This window comes from Paramormyrops kingsleyae, chromosome 14 (assembly GCF_048594095.1).
Source record: "Paramormyrops kingsleyae isolate MSU_618 chromosome 14, PKINGS_0.4, whole genome shotgun sequence".
NCBI lineage: Eukaryota > Metazoa > Chordata > Actinopteri > Osteoglossiformes > Mormyridae > Paramormyrops > Paramormyrops kingsleyae.
In genome coordinates, this window is record NC_132810.1 from 15,992,772 (window position 1) to 16,014,983 (window position 22,212).

Below are 22,212 nucleotides of genomic sequence, written 5' to 3' on the forward strand. Positions count from 1 at the left end.
GAGTGAGAGGTGGAGGGCAGGGAGCAGGGGGCGGGGACAGGGGAGCGGAGAGGGGGGGCGGGAAAGGCAAGGCGAAGGGTAGGGGGCTGGGAGGGAGAGAGTGAGGCGGGGGGGGGGGGGCAGGGAGGGAGAGAGTGAGGCGGGGGGGGGGGGCATGTTTTATGTTGCGAAGAAGTGGGAAAAGCACCAGAGAGTAAACAGTAGGAGTAAGAGAACCCATCAGCCCCTCTGTTCTGGCAGGAAGTACATGTGTGTGTGTGTGTGTCTGTGTGTGTGTGTGTGTCTGTGTGTGTCTGTGTGCGTGTGTGTCTGTGTGTGTGTGTGTGTGTGTCTGTGTGCGTGTGTGTGTTCCAGATAGAGCAAAGGTGGCTTTTCACCCCCGGGTACCGGGCACCTGAATTAGGGGCCGTCCCCTCAGGGGCCTGTTGCAGTCAGACTCAGCTGTTCAGGAACGCCGCCTGTCTCTGAACAGAGCCCCCCATTTCAGAAAGTCATGTGCGTGACGCGCCGGAGACGCGCCGCCGCGTTCCGTTTGCCGCTCTGCAGAGCAGGAGAAATGTCCTGCGAGAGACGGCGGCCGGCTGTGTTTGTGCAGCCACATGGTGAGTGGGGGGCAGGGGGGGGGGCGGCCCAGCTCACCGCCAGCAGGCAGCTGAGGTGTCACCTGGGTCCCAGGAAGCTGCCCCCCTCAAATTTTCACCAGGCAGGAGCTGAAAGCGTCGGAGGGAGCTTCCTGTGGCGAGAGAGTCCTCCACTGGGCATGACCTCTGAGCGTCTTCCTGTGGCGAGAGAGGCCTCCGCTGGGCATGACCTCTGAGCGTCTTCCTGTGGCGAGAGAGGCCTCCGCTGGGCATGACCTCTGAGCGTCTTCCTGTGGCGAGAGAGGCCTCCGCTGGGCATGACCTCTGAGCGTCTTCCTGTGGCGAGAGAGGCCTCCGCTGGGCATGACCTCTGAGCGTCTTCCTGTGGCGAGAGAGGCCTCCGCTGGGCATGACCTCTGAGCGTCTTCCTGTGGCGAGAGAGGCCTCCGCTGGGCATGACCTCTGAGCGTCTTCCTGTGGCGAGAGAGGCCTCCGCTGGGCATGACCTCTGAGCGTCTTCCTGTGGCGAGAGAGGCCTCCGCTGGGCATGACCTCAGAGTGTCTTCCTGTGCACGCCGGATCTGGCACCTGCTGAACTCCCCTCCAGACAGAAGGACCGGCTTCAGCCCAAGACGCACAAGAACCGCTTGGCTTGCATTTCGGAGATATTAATATTCAGCGGCGGGGGCTGGTTAGACTGCAGCGTTAGGCTGTAAACAAGCAGAAGAACGTATCACTGCACTGAAAGCTACAAAGACATTCTGCTTTAGTTTAACATGCCTCACATTCGATTTCAAAATAAAAGACCCCGAGTTCTGAAAGACAACCTGTGGGTCTATTAGGAGTCCCTGTCAATGCTGGAGGTATCCCGAAACGTGCAGAGATGCTAACAGTGGCCCGCGCAACAAATCACGGCCAGCAGGGCGGCGTGCAAGACACGCTGATCTCTATATTTGTAGCTGGGAGATATATCGCCATACGGCACACCTGATATCGGGCCGGCTGTAAAGATGTCCACTCCTTTTTCATCTTTTTTACCCGCGGAATGTGATGTGAAACATCTGTGTAAACATCACCAATGCTCTGCTTTTTTTTTTTATCGTGTGAAGAACTCAGAGGACAAGAAGCAGGACCTGGGTACAAGGCTTTTTTTGCAGCCATGGATGGCGGCCACACCTCAGACTGCACGGCCAGGCGGGGGCCACAGCCAGACATGAGAGCCGGGAGCAGGAAACAGAATTTAAAATAAAGTTCTTTTTCATGTCAGGGCATAAAAAAAAATACATTTCAGGATGGCAGCTTGCAGCAGTGTGGATGGGCATCCCCCCCCCCCCCCCATAAGGTGGACAGGGGGGGCCCATTGCTTGGCAGCTGCAAGCCACAGCCTGGCCGTTAAGCGACCTGCCCTGCCCGGTATTCACAGCTCCCTTGGTCTGCCAGAGCACCGACGCCAATGTCTTTTACAGAAAGAGAGAAAAGGAGGGAAAGAATGAAAAGACAAGCCTGAGCCATATGGAGAGCAGACGTCGTGGAGACAGAGGCGTGTGGAGAGCGGCTGAGATTCAGGAGAACAGTTTCTGCGAAGACATGAATGAGGTAAGGGAGCAGGGCCTGGGACGCGGGCTTCAGAGAAGAGGAAACGTGACGGCGCCCCGGCACGGCTCGGCCTCCGGAGCAGCTCCTGCTGAGAGGGCGCTGGGAGCTCCAGCATCCTGCGGGGGCCTCGCTCACACAGGGCCAAGTCTGCGCTTCCTAGGGCCCCATTCAAAAGTCTACTGGGGGCCCCCAAACCCCCCTCAGATGTTTCAAAAGCTAAATAAGCATCTAGCGAGTAATGTCAGAAGATCGTACCCAGCCAGGTTAGCAGAATACGCCGCTTCAGCACCACCGTGTGTTAAACGTGTTAATCTTATAATTAGTGTAATGACTGTTTGTGGCCAAGAGAGGCTCCCGTGAATGACAGACTGGTCACGCAGGGAACTATAATACACAGAACTTGACTACATGAGGTACAAAAGTGACAGATATAAATGCAGTTAAAAGGAGAGAGGGAGAACTGTGGGCAGTTGGGGGTTAGGGTGCGGGGGGGGGGGGGGGCTGACAGGGTTCCGTGAATGATGGGGAGGACAGGTGGCACGACAGAGACGAATGAGGTGAGAAACATTGCCACAGCCAGGCATGGGGGGGCGAGGTTTGCCATAGGTTAGTCTGGAAGGGTATTTAAGGAACATGGCAAAGTTAGAGAGGGTTTGGGCCAGGATTACACCCCCCCCCCCCCCAAGTCCTTAAACTGCTAACACTCAGACAGAATAGACAGGAGGAGAGTGAGGGAGGGGCCAGCAGAGGCTTGTAAAGGGCAGGGTGTGGGGGCGGGGGGACGATGACACAAACTCAAACAGGAGCCCCAGCAGACCAGCTTTGGGACAGCAGTGGTGACAAGGCAGGCAGACTGATCCCAGACAGAACCACGGCACTTATTGGGACTCAAACCTACAACCTATAGGTCACAGGCCTGATTCCTCAATCATGTTCCTGCCAGCTGGCATCCTTATGCATTTTCCTAGCTACTCTGACACTGCTGCGCAAAGCCTATTGTCATCTGAGCCATTCGCACGGGACATTTCAGTGCCCATCATTAGGTTTGGGTGCTTTTGGAGAGATAGGGAAAAGTGCCCAGATCTCCTGCTGAAGTGAAGTTCAAGCACATTAACACAACACTTATAAATGCAGCCAGAACAGCATGATTGTCAAAGTAAGGAGGCCCCAGAATGAGAGGAGGGTCCAAGTTAGGACTGGGATCAGATCATTGCTGACACACTGTGGTCTGGAATATGAATTTTCAGTCCCTCTGTCGTGTGAAGGAAGTGATCCGTGCATGAGGTTTGCATTTCTTCTGTGGGCTGGAATCCCTCACTGCATACTGCCAGCATTGCTTTGACAGGTCCTGCACACGTCTGGCTGGATTCACACGTTACCATGAGCGGTGTCACCACTGTGACGGCACTGTCAGTCATGATGCCAGGCCACCAAGAGGAGACGCTGCCCCTAAGAGTGACTTAAAGGCATCAGAGGGAGTAGCACCCCAAGGGCCAGCCCCGCCCACATGGGCTGTCCTCCGCACGTGCCCAGGGTTACGGCAAATCATCACGGGTGACATGGTCAGTGTGCAAAGTCACGCTCCAGCATGAGCTCTCGCTGAATCAGAGAAGGTCATTCATGCGTCACTCTCTCCACAAGCTGCCTCGCTCGCTCTCTTCCCCGCGGACCGGTACCGTCTGCTCACGCTGGACCCTGTGGTACAGCCTCTGCCATCCGCACCCAAACATAAGCATGAATCCACATGCTTTAATACCTGAATTGTCAGTGTGGACAATGGCAGAGATTTCTGCTTAATATTCACCATTAGCGATGACTTATACGATGGTTAGGGTTAAGAATTCTATAACATTCGTTGAGTAATATTTTTTATATATAAAAATATATTTTAACCACAGTTTTAAAGACATGTATACCTATGTACAAAATCTTCCTCCGAATGTTTCAATCGCTTATGTTTTCTGAATGGAAGCAATATGGGATATTGTTCCACTTTAGTAAACGACACGTAGGCCTGCATCAAATATAGCAAAACAGACAAGCCCACACCCCGTTAACTCATAGCGGGCTGTTATGTTCCCGGATCTAATTAAAGCACGATTGTAATATGCGGCATTAATCACAATTGCCAAAAGCGACCGTCTGAAAGCACCGCCCAGATTTCCACAATAATAGTAATATGGGGGGGGGGGGTGAAAGATTGCGAGAGGGGACTCGGATGTGTGCAGCCCGGAGCGCAGAGGCGAGCGGCGCCTTTAAGAAGCCGATGGGTAGGCGCACGGCGGTGTGACCGGCTGTCACTTCTGCGGCCGCCCGCCCCATCGCCAGTCACTCGCAAGTGCGGGGACTGAATGAGCACCAAGGCAGGGGACCCACGGCTCGGTCTGCGACCGGGGCATCGCTTCTCCTGCTTTTGATTTTTTGCATGCAGCGGGGTTTTGAAGGCGGCAGGGAATTAAGTGACAGCGTCCTTTTCAGATGAAATGCACCGGGCGGGTAAGTAAATTGAGATGCGCTCCTACGTTAAATCTGTCAAGTCTGCGTGGGGGAATGGAGTTGTGTTTTTTCCCCTTTCGTTTCGACCCAACGGCCGGAGATCAGAGCTATAACAGCTTTACGTGCGAAGCTTTATGTCTTATGATAATTGCCATTTGTTTTATTCCTCTTCGTGTAATGTTTTCTTTTAATACATTGCTGTTATATTACCGTCTTGTCATAATATCTGGGTTTTTTTTTACATTAAAATCTACCGCTGCTCCTTCATTGTTTTCACTTGGGCAGTTTTTAAGTTTTCAAGTTCAAGTATACCGCAATCGTGTACTTGTTTACATTTCCGAGAGCTGGATTCATGTGCAATATAAGAGAGACATCAGTTAAGCGATTATTTTCGGGCTGTTGGGGCACCTACTTTGTATGCATAGACGTTAGTACTTCGGTATGTATGCATGGTTATTTAAGTAGCCTACGTGTTTAAAATAACGACCTCCGTTCATGTGCTGTAAGATCGGTTTTTATCCTAATGTAACGAAATCGCCGCAGTTGACGTTTTGACCCGAAACATGCTGTAATGATAAATACAATTTCTGCTTTCCATTTTTATGTATGCCGTGCACCGTGGCTGTAATTTGGAAATCATTATTGCCAGTGACTCAGTTGTGATTTTGGCATTACGTTTGATTTTTCTGGACTGAATCTATTCCTGTATATGTTTCAGAGCGTTTGACACGGATTAAGGAGAATGTCTTTTTCCGAAAAATCTGTTTAATTGCGCACCTGAGGTCGCAGCTTGCTTAGCCGTCTGTTATGTTTGCCGTCTTGGCCCCACTGGACGTACGCGCGTTATTTCAGTCGCGCGTTTCTTCCTTTGCTCCGAAATATGAAATCGGGAAAGCGTCGCCGTTGGCCGACAGGGGGCGCCGTTTCGTTTTGAAAGCCGCCGCGCGCCGTGTTCCGACCCAAAAGTATAGCGGGTGACTCTATTGATCCCGTCCTGGGTGGAACCATAACAATAATTAATAATACGATTTGTGATGGTCATAATGTTTCAGCTCAGTATGTACCACCTTTCCTATCTTACTCCATGTTGTTTGGGTTCGTTCATTAAAAAATTATATTAATGAAATAAACTGATATCTATCTGGACCAAATGCTTTTTTGTTTGGTTTCCGCATTAGTCTCATTTGCACTGAGAACTCTGTAATTGGGAATCTGTTACCCATAAGGACTGCATCACTGGCCTTGAAATGGCTAAATTCAATAGATGTCACTTAAATATCAAGTTTATGTCTTCAATGTCAAGTTTATGAAGAAGCACTGATACTCTAGGAGTCCTCATCCTCTGTTGAACTTTGGCTGACCGGGATTTGGAAACTGCATGTCCTGACATAATAGTAGTAATCTGTTCACACGGAAAAGCCTTCACACGCGTCCCGTCGGGACCCCCAGGGAACGGCAGCTAATCGTTTCTTCTGAGCAGTGTGCGCTCCACGTGCGTCCCAGTCCGTGCGTTCACACCTGGCCCGGGACCAGCAGGCGTTAGCGTGTTAGCGTGTTAGCGGGCAGGTCGTCGCACAGCTCTGTGGGTTGAGCATTGAGTGCTGAGGCTTGGAAGGGCCTGCAGTGTATGAAGTGTACAGTGCAGTGAAGAGGATTAAAAATGAAAGATAGAAAGAGACAAGGAGGTCCCTCATGTGCACTTTGGAAATCAGATCTGTTAATCTGCTAGTTTGCTTGGTTAAAACAAAACCTACAGGAGCCATAGACGATCAAGTTGAAAACCTCAAGGTGCGCTAAGTGTGACTGTGACGTAAACATCTGTCAGGGAGGCAGTAAAACAAAGGGGACCCAGCTGACCGAGAGCAACACAGCAAGAAGCCTGTGGTTCAATTATGGTTATACCCATGGCCACCTGGGGGCGCCGTGGTGGGGATGGAGTGGGTGGGGCAACAGAGAACGTGTGTGGATGTGGGCACCATTGTGCTTTGCCCGCTAATGGCAACGCCTGTGCGCCCACCCTAGAGGGGGGAAAGAGAGGGCCATTGTTCCTGGAAGGTGCTGAGGCAGGTTCCCCCCCCCCCCCCCCAGCCAGATGTTGTGGTTGGCAGGCCGTCCCGCAGTGGAGAAGTAAGGTGAGAGGTTTGCGTCTGTTCTGCCTGGCTGCCCGAGAATGGGAGAGCGGAAGCCGTGACTGACTCACGTATGTAACGCCAAGCACACAGATATGCGTGTGTCCATGCACACATATGCCAGCACACGTTTACATACACATGTGCTGAATATATGTGAAAAGATCCACAAAATTTCTGCAAAACATGTGGTGGGATTCTGTCGATCTGAGCTCTGTAAACTCAAGGGAGTGGAAATGTCCAGACTTGGCCAGTTCTGCCCTGTAATCTAGGAAAATCGTGCTCTGCAGATAAACATTGCTACCGCATGTCGTGTTCCTGCCTTTCCTCCCTGTGTTTTCACCCCGCCCAGGCTGCCCTGCCCCCGCTGTCGTTCCCTAACCAATCAGAGGAATCAAGACTAATTATTAATGATTTAAAACCTCGAACTCATCGCTGATGGATACCAGGGAGCTCATTTGTATATGCAAACTCCAAAGGATCATGATTTCTGTATGATTCTATGTCCGTGCTTCTGTCTAGCTGTTTGGTATAGCCAGTGCTGCCCGGTTTGTTCTAACTGGTCCGGACCCAGGCCCGGTTTAGAGGTATAGCTTCTGTAAACTGGAGCTGGCTGGCCCTGTATGGGTACTACACAACCACGATGTCATTAGTGCCTTCGGGGACTTAGCAAATGTCAAGGCATGATATGCACCGTAATGCATGAAATGTTTCCGCGTGTTGCTACAGTCATCTGGTTCTTTTGGTGCCGTACAATTGTTAACACGGTACTGATGGATCTGTGTGGACCGGATGCTTCTGACTGATTCCTGACGGAGAAATACCTCTCAGCACTGGCACATCTGTTCTTGTGCTCTTGTGTCGGAACGTCTGCTCCCAAACATGTTCTTGACTGACCTTCTGAGTTTGGCTTGTGACCCTCCTGCAGAAACGTCTGCGGTGGCCTCACTGTGTTCGCATTGCCATTGTCACAACTGCAAGGCCTGACAGGGAGATAAAATACAAGAAAAAATTATGAACGATTCATGCTACTAACTGCCGAGGTGTTCGTAGGGCGTTCTAGTTTTACACACCAGTGAAAACGTTCCGCTGTGTTAGGTGGGTTCAGCCAGCCTGTGGATATCGTTCAACTGAGGCTGTCACAGGCCTGCTCTCCTGGCCCTGAGGAACTGAAGTATGAAAGGTGACCGTTTGCAGAACTGGGCTTAAATGCACAAGAGAAAGACATTGCTGGCTTGACTTGCTTCAGCATCTGCAAATCGTTCTGGTTCATTATTCTTCACTCAAGGATTTTCAAAAAAGTTCCAAAACTCTCATGTTGCCAACCTTCAGGGCCAGAGTATCTGTCCTGCTGGGGGGTGAGGAGCTTTTAGCACGTGCCGAGAAGGATTTTATACGAGCCGTGTGCTCTAGGAAACCTGTGAACTACCTGAGTCTGGCAGCAGGCAAAGCCATTGGCTGCAGCATGTCAGAGCAGCCCGACGTGAAAACAAGATGTTAGCTTCCCCACCTGCAGAAGATATACTGTCATTCGCTCCATGTCCTAACCTGAGTGTAGATGTGGAAATATTTCTGTGTTGTTTACTGAGGAGAAGACAACGAAACCTGCTGAAGACCAGCTAGCTGTGCTCTGACATCCTGTCTCCATGCCGACCTCATGTTCAGGGGGGGGGGGCTGGAAACACTCCCCGGTACTTTTTGATTTGGTTTTTCCACACGGCCGGCCAGGCCGAGCTGCGCTGAGTCGTCTCCTCCTTTACGCTCGTTTTTGGCAGACACCGCCAACTGAGCGCCACATTCACTCTTGAAGAGAACAAACTAGCAGAGGAGTGGGGGTGATGGTTTCCTCTGCTCCTCAGGTGACTTCAGGATGCACATCTTGTGGCTCCCCGCTGTATCAAACGGAGAGCAGGTGTAATCCAGGCGGGACACCTCTCTGGATGACAGACTCGGCAGCCATAATGGCGCCTGAGCGATACTTTTACGGCGCCCTCGAGAACCATCTCCAGCATTTTTGTGAACGATTTAGTACGGTTTATACTGGAGGGGGGGTCCCTTTACACTATGTTCCCCCCCCCACTTCAGCTTCTCAAAGACGGGTTTGTTTAGTATGCACCACCCCCCCCCCCCCAGGCCCCTCGGCGTCACGCGCAATTAGCTCCCGTCAAAACAGACCATGGGGAGGGCGTCCCCTACCTGACTAATGTTACGTGGCAGCCACCCCCAGCACAAAGCGGGCCTTTCACTTGGGGAACTGGGCCACATATGGAAGCCTTTTGCTCCTGCTCCGCCCCTGTGCTCCTGGCCCGCTCCAGGGCGACACGGGAAGCTGGGGCATTCCCCGGCACACCACCTGCACATGGCTTCCCTTTCCATTCCGAACCTCGGCCCCCTGACTGCAAATGTGAGGAAGTGGGCAGGAGTCGTATCACTGAGGCCTCCTCCGGTAGGGGCTACGGTGCTGTTAGCAGCTGTCAGGTTCTCAGGCCTCAAGGACCTCGTAGGTTTTGTCACTAACGGAAGATCAAAAAATGGATGGATGGGGTGGAGGCGGAGGTGTAGCTTTTCAGTGCTTTGCTTAGTTTCTGGTGGGAGACAAAGGTGGCCGGCAAGAGCAATGGGTAGATGCGGTGTGAGCCGGCGGGACTCAGAGGAGCTGAAGCAATTAAGTGACAGGCCCTGAGCTGTGCGGTCGTGGAGCGGGCCGCCAAAATGCTTACCGGGCACTGTCATCACTCAGCAGGCCGGTGATCCATGCCCTGAGCCACTCGGGGACCCAAGCCACCAACCGCCAAGAGCTGAAGTCGTCTGGAATTCACACATGGCCATCGACTCTGATTGCAAGCAGCTGATGTGTGGCTTTGGCCTGCAGCCGCTCCCCAGGTCCCACCTGGCCTCATCTGTGCCCTTAAACTAACTTTAATGCAACACTAAGCTAACAGCTGGGCGTGCAAAACCATTACACAGCCAAATAGCCCGTCAGGAGTTTCTTTTTTAATGGTATAGTTCAGCTTAAGAGACCTGGAATTGTTTACTTTTCTGTTAATTTGGAGATTTTTTGAGTACAACGCATTCGAAGATTGTTCTCAAATCTTCAGCAAAGTTTCATCCATCAAGGACCAGGCCAGTGGAGGCTTTGATGTGCTGGAGATGGAAGAGTGGACTGTAGTGGCTCCTTTACTGGAACTGTACACCGAAGGCTCTCTGGGGTTGAGTTTGTTTGTCTTTGATCCACATCTGGCTGGGAACAGGTGTTGCCGAGTTGTCATCCTGAGGTTTGTCTTGACCATGTAACTCGGAAGTAAAGCGTTCTGTCAGTTTAATGTGAGCTTTACGCGTGTCTCTCTGGGACATCGCTCTTACGTGAAGTCATTTAACCTTCCCTGAACCCTTCTAAACCCCTACGGGGTCTGGCCTTGGGGGGGCATTCAGATTCACGCTGGGTCAGAGAGTTTAACATGATCTGCTTAAAACAGAACAGCGCCGCTAGCTGTCTAGCCACGTTGCCTGACTTCATTGTTGCATTGACATCACAAATGCTTTCATACTTGGGCCATTGAATGAGCATGACTCATATGAGGACAGCCATAGCTCCCAGTTTCCTCCTAGTTAGATCCTCCCATTGGCCCGGCTGCTGACCTGACGTTTAGCCCTCAAGGCTTGCAGAAAACAGTAGCTAAAGAGACGTAACGTCTGCCATTTCAGACGCAAGCTGGAAGAAGCAGGCGTGGTTTTCTGATGCATTTAGGCTCATCGGGTCCGTCTAGGTTATGCTGGTGGGCCTCTTGGCTGATGGGAAAAACCGCTGTGCACATTCATGGCTGAGATAGAGCCCGGTGGCCGCTTGCGTATCCCAGCCTTCCGGCAGTATTTCAGGTGGAAGAGTAATGAAAACATCCAAGAAATATCAACGTGATGTTATTGCCTTTGAAGGAAGGTCTTCAGATCAGCTGTGCTGTGGGGAAGGGGGCGCTGGGGGAGAGGCGAGGACTGCTAAAAACATAAAGACAGCGTCCAGGGCCCCCGACTCTCCTTGTGGCAGACTGGGCTAATGATACGGCCTCGTGCTGCTCTGGTGTTTGTTTGTTGAATTGTGGGAAAATTCCTCAGCTGTCCGTGAGAGTCCCGGCCTGGACATGCAAATCCCCAGGGTCCCCTTCTGCACAGACTGTGCTCCTCGGACTTCCAGGGTCCCAGATCTCCCAGCCTCGGCGTGCTGGGCTGGGCGGCAGCTGGCGGCCAAAGACCCTCCCTCCTGAGCCTCCCGTCCCTTCGTCTCCATCACCAGGTCATTCGTCCTCTGTCTCCCCCCACGACCCCCTCGTAGCACCCGGCGACGTTAACACTGTATCAAAACATTGGAAGATGTCGAGGGCTGTCAGCACGACGATTAAATAGTTGGGAGGCATTGCGGATAAATCACCGTCTGCAAGCGCACAAGCCTGAGCCATGGATTGTGAGTATTTCAGAGTTTGGGCCGCAATTGGAGCACCGCGGGTTTATTTTGCTACCTTCCAGGTGCAGACATTGAACCTGAAGTAGGTGTAGCTATTAGCGCTGATGTGCAGTTTGGGAGAGCTTTGGCCTTTGGCCGTAGGGGTGTTTTTGAGAGCAATTCTTTTATTGACTCTGTGGGGAAATGTACCAAATATGGGCAGTTAAAAGTAAAATAAAAAGTAAATATACCCCAGGATTTCACTTGGATTGTGTGGAATGTGATGTTCTGCCGACATGCTGTTTTGAAGTCGTTTGCTTTTACTTTCACATTCTTGAGAATTTTGGGAATATTCCAGGTGAACTCTGGTTACGTCAGTGAGATAGCGTGTCGGTTTACTTTGACAGCTGCGCATCCTGCCATGAGGTGTGTCATCTTACGGGACGTCCTGCAATCCGGTGACACTCACACATTGTGTTGTGTCTCAAACACTCACAATACAAAAGAAAAACAAAAGCAACAGTTGTCGCCGTAAAACTGTGGTGTTTTCAGTTATGCCGGAATTTCTGAATCTTGCCCTTTGAAATGTTTTCTTTTGTTTAACTTGAATTCTGGATGCAAACACAGTAGTAGAGTGTAAAAATTGGATTATGAAGGTCTAGAACCCAAGAGAAGCATACCCACTACACAAATCAAATAATCTCGCCTGGTTTTGCAAATATTTACCTGTACACGTTGGGAATGACTTTTACTCCGTCATTAACATACCATTAATGGCTGTATTCTGATGTTAAAATGTAAGCTTTTAGATTCATTCTGCATAACTGTCTCACATAATGGACTTTTGGGTACTGGAGGCACAGCTCATAGCAGTGAGTTCATGTCCAGACAGGACTTCTGGATCTGCTGTTGTCCTCGCTCCTTTGTATGAATCCGGTCTGATGTCACAGGGCACCAAATAAGGTGATAGATCATCCACAGCAGTCATTAAGGTCTTACCTGCTTTCAGTGTTCTGATGAGCTCCTTCTGAAGACAGTCTCCTCAGGTCTCTCCAAGGCAGATTTTAAAAACCATTGGCCTGGATTTTTACTTCTGTGTGGTTTGGGGTGTGCTTGTGGTACCATCATAAACCAGTCTGGCATCGGCCTGATCGTCACGTTTCCTCATCTCAGTGGCACGCTGACATTTGCCCCCCCCCCCCCAGCGAGGTTCACACGGAGGGGCAGGCGCGGGTGCTTACGTCTCTGAGAAGCAGTATGTTTTTTCCTGAAAATAATTGAGAGGCAGATCTGTTATCTCAGGATGTCTGAGGATAAACAAACAGTAAAGCGAGGAGGACACTCAGATGACAATCTGCCTGTCAGTGTCCTAGCAACCATGAAATGAATGCAGACTCCTGGAAAAATAAACAGGTCATCCAGGAGGGAGACACTAACCGGAATATCGCTTAATATCCGGAATAATGTTAGTCCGGCCGGCCTACACTTACTGCCACATGGTGGCTGGACCCATGTGTGCTGTCCCCGTGAATGACGATGAAGAGAAGGCCAAGCCCTCTTATCCTGGTTTGTGTGGGATTAAATCCTTACTGTGCGCCATGCTTGCAGTGACATTACTACCCGAGGGTCCAGCCCCAGCTTCCGGCTCGGTGTCTGCGGCATCGCTGTGCTGGGTGGCAGGTGAATCGGTCACGTTTTATCAGGTCTCCTGTGATGTTTTGGGTTGAACTGCAGTGGGGCGCGTTCATATGAATCTGCCTGCAGTCGTGTGCATTTTATATATTATCCTTCCAAGGCACTGGGTTTCGGGGTCTTCATATGAGGGAAAGTTTGTTTTCCCTCAGTTTCCTCATAGCAGTAAGATCTTTTAATATCTTTCGCAATATATACTTAAAGCACATTAAGTGTTTTGTCTGCAGCTGTAAAGGCAGAAAATATCCGGTATGATCCATAAATGCTCCTTCTGAAGTCGGTGACACAGCTTAAGCTGTATGCTGCTGTTATTTTCACATACCTGGCTTTTTGGCACTTCTCAGTAGCCGGTCTTCAGACGCCTGGTTTATAACTGCATGATCCTGGACACAGTGCTGCTGTTGTTAGAATGGGTGTGTTTCTCTTTAAGGCTTTTCTTGCGTCTTTCTGCTGGAACAGTGATTCTCTGGTGCAGGGCCCTGATTCGCTGCCAGGTTGCCCTGGCGACACGCCGCAGTACATAAACGGGGAGATGTTTGGGGAGTTACGGGCTGCGGAACAGGAAATCTTGCACATTCTTCATCTCTGACCCCTTGGACTTAATTCAGAAAAAAAAAGTCGCATTGCAATTAGACTCTTTAGACTTTTAGTGTCCTGTTTTCTCCACCTTGTGTATCTGAGAAGGCTTTGGTGGACAGGATGCGAGGAAAGGTAGGTGAGGCTTCCTCTCTGCGGTTCGTAAGGGGTGGAGAAGGTTGAGGTCTACAGAAGGCCTAATCGATACATGTCCAGCCAGTGTCTAATCACTTCCCTGCTTGCCAAGGAAGTCAATAATGGAGGGAGACTGAACAGCTAATTCCTGAGAAGCGGTGAAAGCCAAGCTGTGATCAATTTATTAGTTATATATATTTATTCAGTAGACGCTTTTGTCCAAGTTTATCAAAGAGTCAACTGGGCATAAGTGCAGCCAGGCTGAGGTGCCAGTGAACGCCCAGGTACAAGCTGCGATGCTGTAAGCATCGGAGCAGAACAACTTATAAACAAAGTCCCTAATAAGAGTGCTATTCAAATCAGAAGACAGACAGAGCATTTGGGGAAAAAAGCCAAGTGTTCCCGGAACAGGTGCGTTTTGTAGGGTTTCTTGAAGGTGCTGAAGGAATCTGATGATCCATCTGGGTTCATCAGGAGCCATGTGGAACATCTCTGCAGGACACCCCTCCGGTGCCTTCATTTGCCGTTGAGCTTGATAGACCTCTCAAGCTCGGTGGGTGCAAAGCCGTCCCGCTCCTCTGACTGTGGCCGCTTTAATCGCTCGCACATGGGAGGCGTTCACTGAAACATGGCAGCGCCTTTGACGAGGGCCTGCTCTGCAAAGCCCCATGCGGCCAAGCCAGCGAGCATCACGCTGGAAACAGTGTCCTTTTGTGTCACCTGTAAGCCCGTTAAGCTGACCGAGACACGCTTAGCTCCACTGAGCTCATCACAGCTTCAAGACCCTGCCTCCCATTAAGACCCCTGATCTTCCTCTCATTGTGGAAAAGACTCATTGATGCAAAAGCCACCCCTGACAAACTCTATCCACAAGTCGTCTATGGTTTCCTCAGCATGCTGTTGAGATCCTTTTTGATGTAATTGAGGACACAGGACATATTTGAGAAGACCACAAAAGCCACCGTTGGCATGCAGCTGCCCCATGCATGGACACACATGCAAGGTTTGGTATTCGGTTTATGCGTTTGACGATGCAGGGAACAGCAGAAATGGCAGCCATGCTACCCATAGAACCTGCAGGGGCTGTACCCAGCATTCCTTGGAAGAAACAGAAAACATCAAGCTACATTTTGGACCTGGTGGCTTTTAACTAGGCCTTAACCATCTCGAATAGTCCAAGAAGTGCTCAAGGGGCCCTCCCACTACGACAGATGGAATTACAGTATCATAGACAGACCCAGGTACAGGACAGCATTGGGAATAGAATGACCCTGAACCTTAAGAGACGCAGAGGAAATCGGGACCCTAACGCAGAAGAAGGCCACACCACTGTGTCACCGCAGCAATTAACCGCGTCTGCGTAGCCCGAATATCTCATCAAGCAAGCAGAGAGTGTTAAATGGGATGTTATAGTCCTTTGTGAGTGCTCTCAGACGTTTAGGTCTCCTTTGAGAAACACCAGATTCAGTGCCGTGCCGGACTAACATTCGGTCACCTGGTGTCTCTCTATGCCGCTTTGCATTCCTGGTGCCCCTTTGTCGGGCTTCCTCTGAGACGTCTTTTATTACACCGACCTCCAGGCTGAGGGAGAAGCCAATCCCAAGGCCGCGAAAGTCAGGGAGGTGGGACAAAGTGCGGGAATAGAGCAGCAATGGAATCTGCGGAAGGCTCTGTGCAATTAGAGGTTTCATCCTTTCGAATGAGCATGAGAAGGTCCTTCGGTTTGTGCTGCGCGCGTCGCATGACATCCCATAAGCGCAGAGTATACAATTTACAGGGAAGGCCTTCATCTGCCACTACCTAACCCTCAATCAGCAAGCCCTTGGAAACAGGGAGCAAATATGAAGCAACATACTTGCATTGTAGCTTTCTCCAGTGACCAGAGCGGAGACGAGATGCATATCGACACAGCTTACGGTCCGCTCGGCGTGCAATCTGGTGACTTCTTTCCTTATTCTAGAGCACATAAAATGATACTCAGATGGTAAGTGATCAGGAACCACCTGTGACAGGGCGGGGGGCAAGTTCAAATCAGGGTCAGCAGGGTGATGTCACCATGGGGCCCCTGAGTGAGACTCTTAAGCCCAAGTTACTCCAGGGACTGTCACCCTGTTTTGGGTAAAATAAAATGCTAAATAAATAAAAAGAAAACTCTGTACTGTAATCAACAGTAACAACACAAATAAAGAAATATCCGGCTTCTCCTTTGATTCGAATGCTAGCAGCAACGGGGGACAGTGAGTTATAGGATCTAGACCCACAGTCTCACCCTAGCCTTTTTTTCATGCCTGTGCCACATAGCATCAGCTCTCATTCCAGGCATGTTTTCACCCCATTGACCATTTTAGGCTGTGTTCTGTTTCGTTCAGGGGGGAGGGGCATATAATCCCAGATGGGGACGCGCTTGTAGTCTTGCAGGGGGCAGTATGACAGAGACTCTATAATTAAGTAAATATTGATATTTTCAGTGTTGCCCACAAGAGGAAGACAAATCTGAGAAGCCAGATTCCTTTAACCATCTGTGGAGGATTCATTAGGCGGCCTGAAGGTGGGCCTCCGCCCAGCCAGATTAGGAGGCTGATTATTTATTAGGCAGCCTGAAGGTGGGCCTCCGCCCAGCCAGATTAGGAGGCTGATTATTTATTAGGCAGCCTGAAGGTGGGCCTCCGCCCAGCCAGATTAGGAGGTTGATTGTTTGTTAGGCAGCTGGAAGGTGGGTCTGGGCAGTGAGGAGGTGAAGGTGCCTTCTGTGGGATACCGGGTGTTGGGGGGGGGGGGGGGGTGCTGGGCAGTGAGGAGGTGAAGGTGCCTTCTGTGGGATACCGGGTGTTTGGGGGGGGGGGGTGCTGGGCAGTGAGGAGGTGAAGGTGCCTTCTGTGGGATACCGGGTGTTGGGGGGGGGGGGGGGGGTGCTGGGCAGTGAGGAGGTGAAGGTGTCTTCAGTGGGATACTGGGTGTTGGGGGGGGGGGTGCTGGGCCGTGAGGAGGTGAAGGTGCCTTCTGTGGGACTGTGAGTCGAACTGGTCCATATGGTTCTAATTCATGCTGCCAAAAATAGAAAATTGTAAGAGGCCCCCTTAGTCACACTAACCAGATTCGCCGCCAAAAAACCCTGCTCCTGCTTAACTTGCCCCCCCCCCACCCCAGTGTCAAGGGTGGCCAGGAAAGCCTCCATTCATTTCCCTTTGTTGTGTTTCGCTTTTCGTCTCCTTCCATAAGGCCTCCCTTTCTGTGTTGCTATGGTGCCCCCCCCCCCGTTTCCTCACCATACAGCTAAACAGTTGCGTAAAGTAATAAAGCAGACTCCCACAGAGGCGGGGGGCTTTTTCGCGGTGCGGGTTAACGGCCAGGGGCGTCCCGGAGGGGAGGGGGCTCAGGAAGCCCACATCCCGAATCTCCCTCGGAGGAAGTACGGCGAGGAGCTTGGCGAACGCCACGTTTAGACGGGAAGCGGTACGGACGCACATGCCTCCTAAGGCAGCAGAGGCCGTGGACTAAACCAAGTGTGGAACTACGGGGAGGGGCGTACAAGTCGATCAGATTGGCCCAAGCGGTACAGGTACAGAACATGGCTTGTTTACTCATAACATGCCAAAGACTAAATCAGGGGTGTCAATCTTATCTAGAACGGGCTGGTGTGTGTGCGGGTTTTTGCCGCAACTCCCTAATTAGATTACTAATTAGAGGACTGATTGGCTGAAGAGTCCTCACATCTGGGTTTGAACAGCTGACCTGAAGGTTACCCCAAAAAACCCAAATACACACCGGCCCTTTGAGGATAAGATTGGCCGTCCCTGGACTAAAGGAATATAAACTGTAGACATATTAGTATTTAACGGTGTCAGATTCAATGGCCCTAATGGTTTCCTTCACAGTGAAAAGATGAAGGCTGTCCTGTTATTACATAAATAGACAATTTTTCAGCACCTATGACAACTGGTTGTTTTAGGGATGTTACAGGCTGCAGGGTACAGACTGTGAAAGTGGTACGCTGAGCATTAAACCAGGAGAAGAGCGCCCCCTTCAGGTCTGGGAGGGACTCGAATGAGACCGTGACCTGGCTACTGGAGGTAACACCCCTGTCAGACAGCAGGTAGCCTTGTGGTTACAGACGCAGACTTACCAACGGGGGGGCTGGACCGAGGCTGGGGGGGGGCAGCCTTTAATGAGGCTCCAAATTGCTTTTGCGAAAATATACAACATGTGTAACAGGTGTACATCTGGAAAAACAAGCCTGCCATAAAAATAAATAATGTAATAGCATGAAGTTAAGGGCAAAGACAGAACCCCTTACTGTGAATCCATCAGCATCCAAGCACACACATCTGAGGATGAAGGGGGCTCTGACATGTGTGGGGACACCCCCCTGGGCCAGTGAAGCAGGAAGTGGGGAGCTTGTTGTTTGCAGCCGGGAATGGTGGCTGTTTGTGCTGTCATCTGACATACCACAGAGACGGTGGAGAGAGATGCTGAGGTCAGGTGACAGGAAGAAGGAAGTGACATGCTTCTTCTTGTGGGGGGGGGGGGGGGGGGTACTGCATACAGGGTTTTTCGCCCATTTATGGCTGGTGCTAAACCCGGGATGTAACCTGCTTTTCTTCCGTGATGCACTACAGATGCTAGATCATCCAGAGAGCCTATATACACCATCATGCTGGGGGTGACAAGGTCAGCCATACAGATGTGTCCAGGACTGCTGTCAAGTGACATACGGTGCACAGATGTTACCGAGACGGAACATGAGCCCCACACCTACAGGGATTTCTGACCCTATTATGTGTTATTGAGTTACCTTTTCACATTTTTTATGGATTTTCCAGACAGTAATGTTATGTGCTTGCAGAAATGGGCCCTTTTAAGTGCAAAAACACTGGTTTAGTACGTTTAATTGTGAAATCACAGAAAAGCACAGGCACTGATTTGTACCATTCAGCGGACGTAAAGGTAAAGGACGTAAAGGTCTGCTGCTTTTAGTGGTGGCAAAGAAAGAACAAAAAAAATCAGCGACATTAAAACTGTTGAAAAGCCACAAGCAAATCAGAAAACAGAGATCACAGTGTAGGTCTTTGTAGGAAAAAAATTATTATTGCCACTCGCTGTCTGTATGTCACACTGCTGTCCTGGGGGACATTATTTCATGGCGCTGTATACCTGTATATGGACAGTATGACAGTACAACCCCCAAGTCAAAGCTTGACTTGATTACATATGGAGGGCATGATCCAGCTCGAAGCGCAAATGGCCATATCCATATTGAGCTTGTTTGTGAGGGGGGGGGTACTATCCTTGAACTATGGTCAAGACTGGGAATAGTCACAAAGGGACCATTGATGGGTCATCCCCCATGACTGGAGGGTGGATAATTAGAAGTGTAAAGAAACAAAGAGTGACCTGCTGGTGGCATGTAGCACCACACGCCTCTCTCGTCACGTGTGCTCTTCCCAAACGCCCCCCTCTTCATATGGCTGCTGCGGCCCCCTTCCAGCCGTGGGACCCGCTGCCAATTCACACATGTAACATCACTGGGCAGATTCTGCAGCCCTCGCTGCGTATTTAACATCGGCTGATCTCGGTACCCTCCACTGAATCCTAATGGCTGGCAGCTGAGAAGATGAGGGTGACCAAAGTTACAAGTGAAAATGAGGTTATGGCAAGAGACAGAAGACGTGAGTTACCAGTGTGTTCTGAGATAACGGTTTTTCCAGGGTTTAAATGTCCGCTGTGTTGTATCAGTCCGGTCCCAAGATCTGCACAAATACAATTTTTAAATAATTTTTTTTTTTTTTTTTTTTACAAATAAAAGCCCCAAGGAGCACAGTTGTGGCAATTAAAACTAACCATCTCTGTAATTTTGGGTCTGATTCGTGTGGTGTCACTGTGGGAGTTTCGTGAGATGGTGAGACAAATGAAAATGGTCTGTTTAAGACCTAATTTGCATCGCACGGTTATTTACTTTAAATGGTTTTGAATAATTGCTATAATTAGGCTTGAGGTTGCACTGTGTTCTGCTGAAAGTTCGTTCTTATCACACCACCACATGCTACCGGCAAGCCTGGATGTAAAAGGATGGAGAAGAGAGGGGATGAAAGAAGAATAAAAGACAATGAAAAAGAAAGGATTGTGGAAAGAGACATTTTTGTCTGGGTCAGGTGAAAGTCCTGGTTAAGCCAGTTTAATATTAATGATCCATCTGTCCTTAAGCTAGTATTGTATTTCATATATCTCAAGCTTTGCTAAAATAAAGTGCAAAGAGAATTCACTCAACAGTGCTAATCACCAGGCCAGAACCTGCCATGATCCGGGGCACAGTTCTTGCTGAAAGTGAAAGGAAATGTAGTGAGAAAGAGAGAGAGAGGACCAGAGAGTGTAGGAGGTATAGCAAGACCATTCGGTAGATCATGGCTCATCAGCTAAGAAAATAAACAGTGATATGGGTGGAAGGAAACTTGGGATGAAGCGGGGATGAAGGAGGTCAGATCGGGCCTGAATCACTATCACACAAACTAACTTCAGCCAGTACCTTCGGAGTCACTCTTCCTCAATATATAGCAACAGGCAGCAACCTTGGCGTCACTGTTCCTCAATAAGCAGAATTTGTCAACAACTTCAGTGTCACTGATCCTCAATATACAGCATTTTTCAACAACCTCAGTGTCATTGATCCTTAATATACAGCATCATCCAACAACCTTAGTGTCACTGATCCTCAATATACAGCATCATCCAACAACCTTGGTGTCACTGATCCTCAATATACAGCATTTGTCATCAACCTCGGTGTCACTGATCCTCAATATACAGCATCATCCAACAACCTCGGTGTCACTGATCCTCAATATACAGCATCATCCAACAACCTTAGTGTCACTGATCCTCAATATACAGCATTTGTCAACAACCTCAGTGTCACTGATCCTCAATATACAGCATCATCCAACAACCTCAGTGTCACTGATCCTCAATATACAGCATTTGTCAACAACCTCAGTGTCACTGATCCTCAATATACAGCATCATCCAACAACCTCAGTGTCACTGATCCTCAATATACAGCATTTGTCAACAACCTAAGTGTCACTGATCCTCAATATACAGCATCATCCAACAACCTCTGTGTCACTGATCATCAATATACAGCATTTGTCAACAACCTCGGTGTCACTGATCATCAATATACAGCATTTGTCAACAACCTCGGTGTCACTGATCCTCAATATACAGCATCATTGTCACTGATCCTCAATATACAGCATCATCCAACAACCTCAGTGTCACTGATCCTCAATATACAGCATCATCCAACAACCTTAGTGTCACTGATCCTCAATATACAGCATTTGTCAACAACCTCGGTGTCACTGATCCTCAATATACAGCATTTGTCATCAACCTCGGTGTCACTGATCCTCAATATACAGCATTTGTCAACAACCTCGGTGTCACTGATCCTCAATATACAGCATCATCCAACAACCTCAGTGTCACTGATACTCAATATACAGCATCATCCAACAACCTGTGTCACTGATACTCAATATACAGCATCATCCAACAACCTCAGTGTCACTGATCCTCAATATACAGCATCATCCAACAACCTTAGTGTCACTGATCCTCAATATACAGCATTTGTCAACAACCTCGGTGTCACTGATCCTCAATATACATCATCATCCAACAACCTCGGTGTCACTGATCCTCAATATACAGCATTTGTCATCAACCTCGGTGTCACTGATCATCAATATACAGCATCATCCAACAACCTCAGTGTCACTGATCCTCAATATACAGCATCATCCAACAACCTTAGTGTCACTGATCCTCAATATACAGCATTTGTCAACAACCTCGGTGTCACTGATCCTCAATATACAGCATCATCCAACAACCTTAGTGTCACTGATCCTCAATATACAGCATTTGTCAACAACCTCGGTGTCACTGATCCTCAATATACAGCATTTGTCATCAACCTCGGTGTCACTGATCCTCAATATACAGCATTTGTCAACAACCTCGGTGTCACTGATCCTCAATATACAGCATCATCCAACAACCTCAGTGTCACTGATACTCAATATACAGCATCATCCAACAACCTGTGTCACTGATACTCAATATACAGCATCATCCAACAACCTCAGTGTCACTGATCCTCAATATACAGCATCATCCAACAACCTTAGTGTCACTGATCCTCAATATACAGCATTTGTCAACAACCTCGGTGTCACTGATCCTCAATATACATCATCATCCAACAACCTCGGTGTCACTGATCCTCAATATACAGCATTTGTCATCAACCTCGGTGTCACTGATCCTCAATATACAGCATCATCCAACAACCTCAGTGTCACTGATCCTCAATATACAGCATTTGTCAGCGACCTCTGGGTCACTGATCCTTAATATACAATATCAGCCAACAACCTCAGAGTCACTGATCCTCCATATACAGCATCATCCAACAACCTTGGGGTCACTGATCCTCAATATACAGCATCATCCAACAACCTTGGGGTCACTGATCCTCAATATACAGCATCATCCAACAACCTTGGGGTCA

At 49.5% G+C, this 22,212-nt stretch overlaps 1 protein-coding gene across 3 annotated transcripts in view; it reads left to right on the forward strand.

The window, feature by feature from the left end:
* Nucleotides 1-4,439: 4,439 nt before the first annotated feature.
* Nucleotides 4,440-22,212, forward strand: part of daam2 (dishevelled associated activator of morphogenesis 2) — a 75,929-nt gene continuing 58,156 nt past the window's right edge. For 2 of the 3 annotated variants that reach the window (XM_072699413.1, XM_023793512.2), the window contains exon 1: nucleotides 4,440-4,673. Coding sequence is in view for 1 of the 3 variants with exons in the window: in XM_023793520.2 (XP_023649288.1) it covers nucleotides 4,656-4,673 (18 nt within the window). In the remaining 2 variants the exon portion in view is untranslated. The remainder of the gene's footprint in view (nucleotides 4,674-22,212) is intronic. The other variant, XM_023793520.2, reaches the window with a different exon arrangement.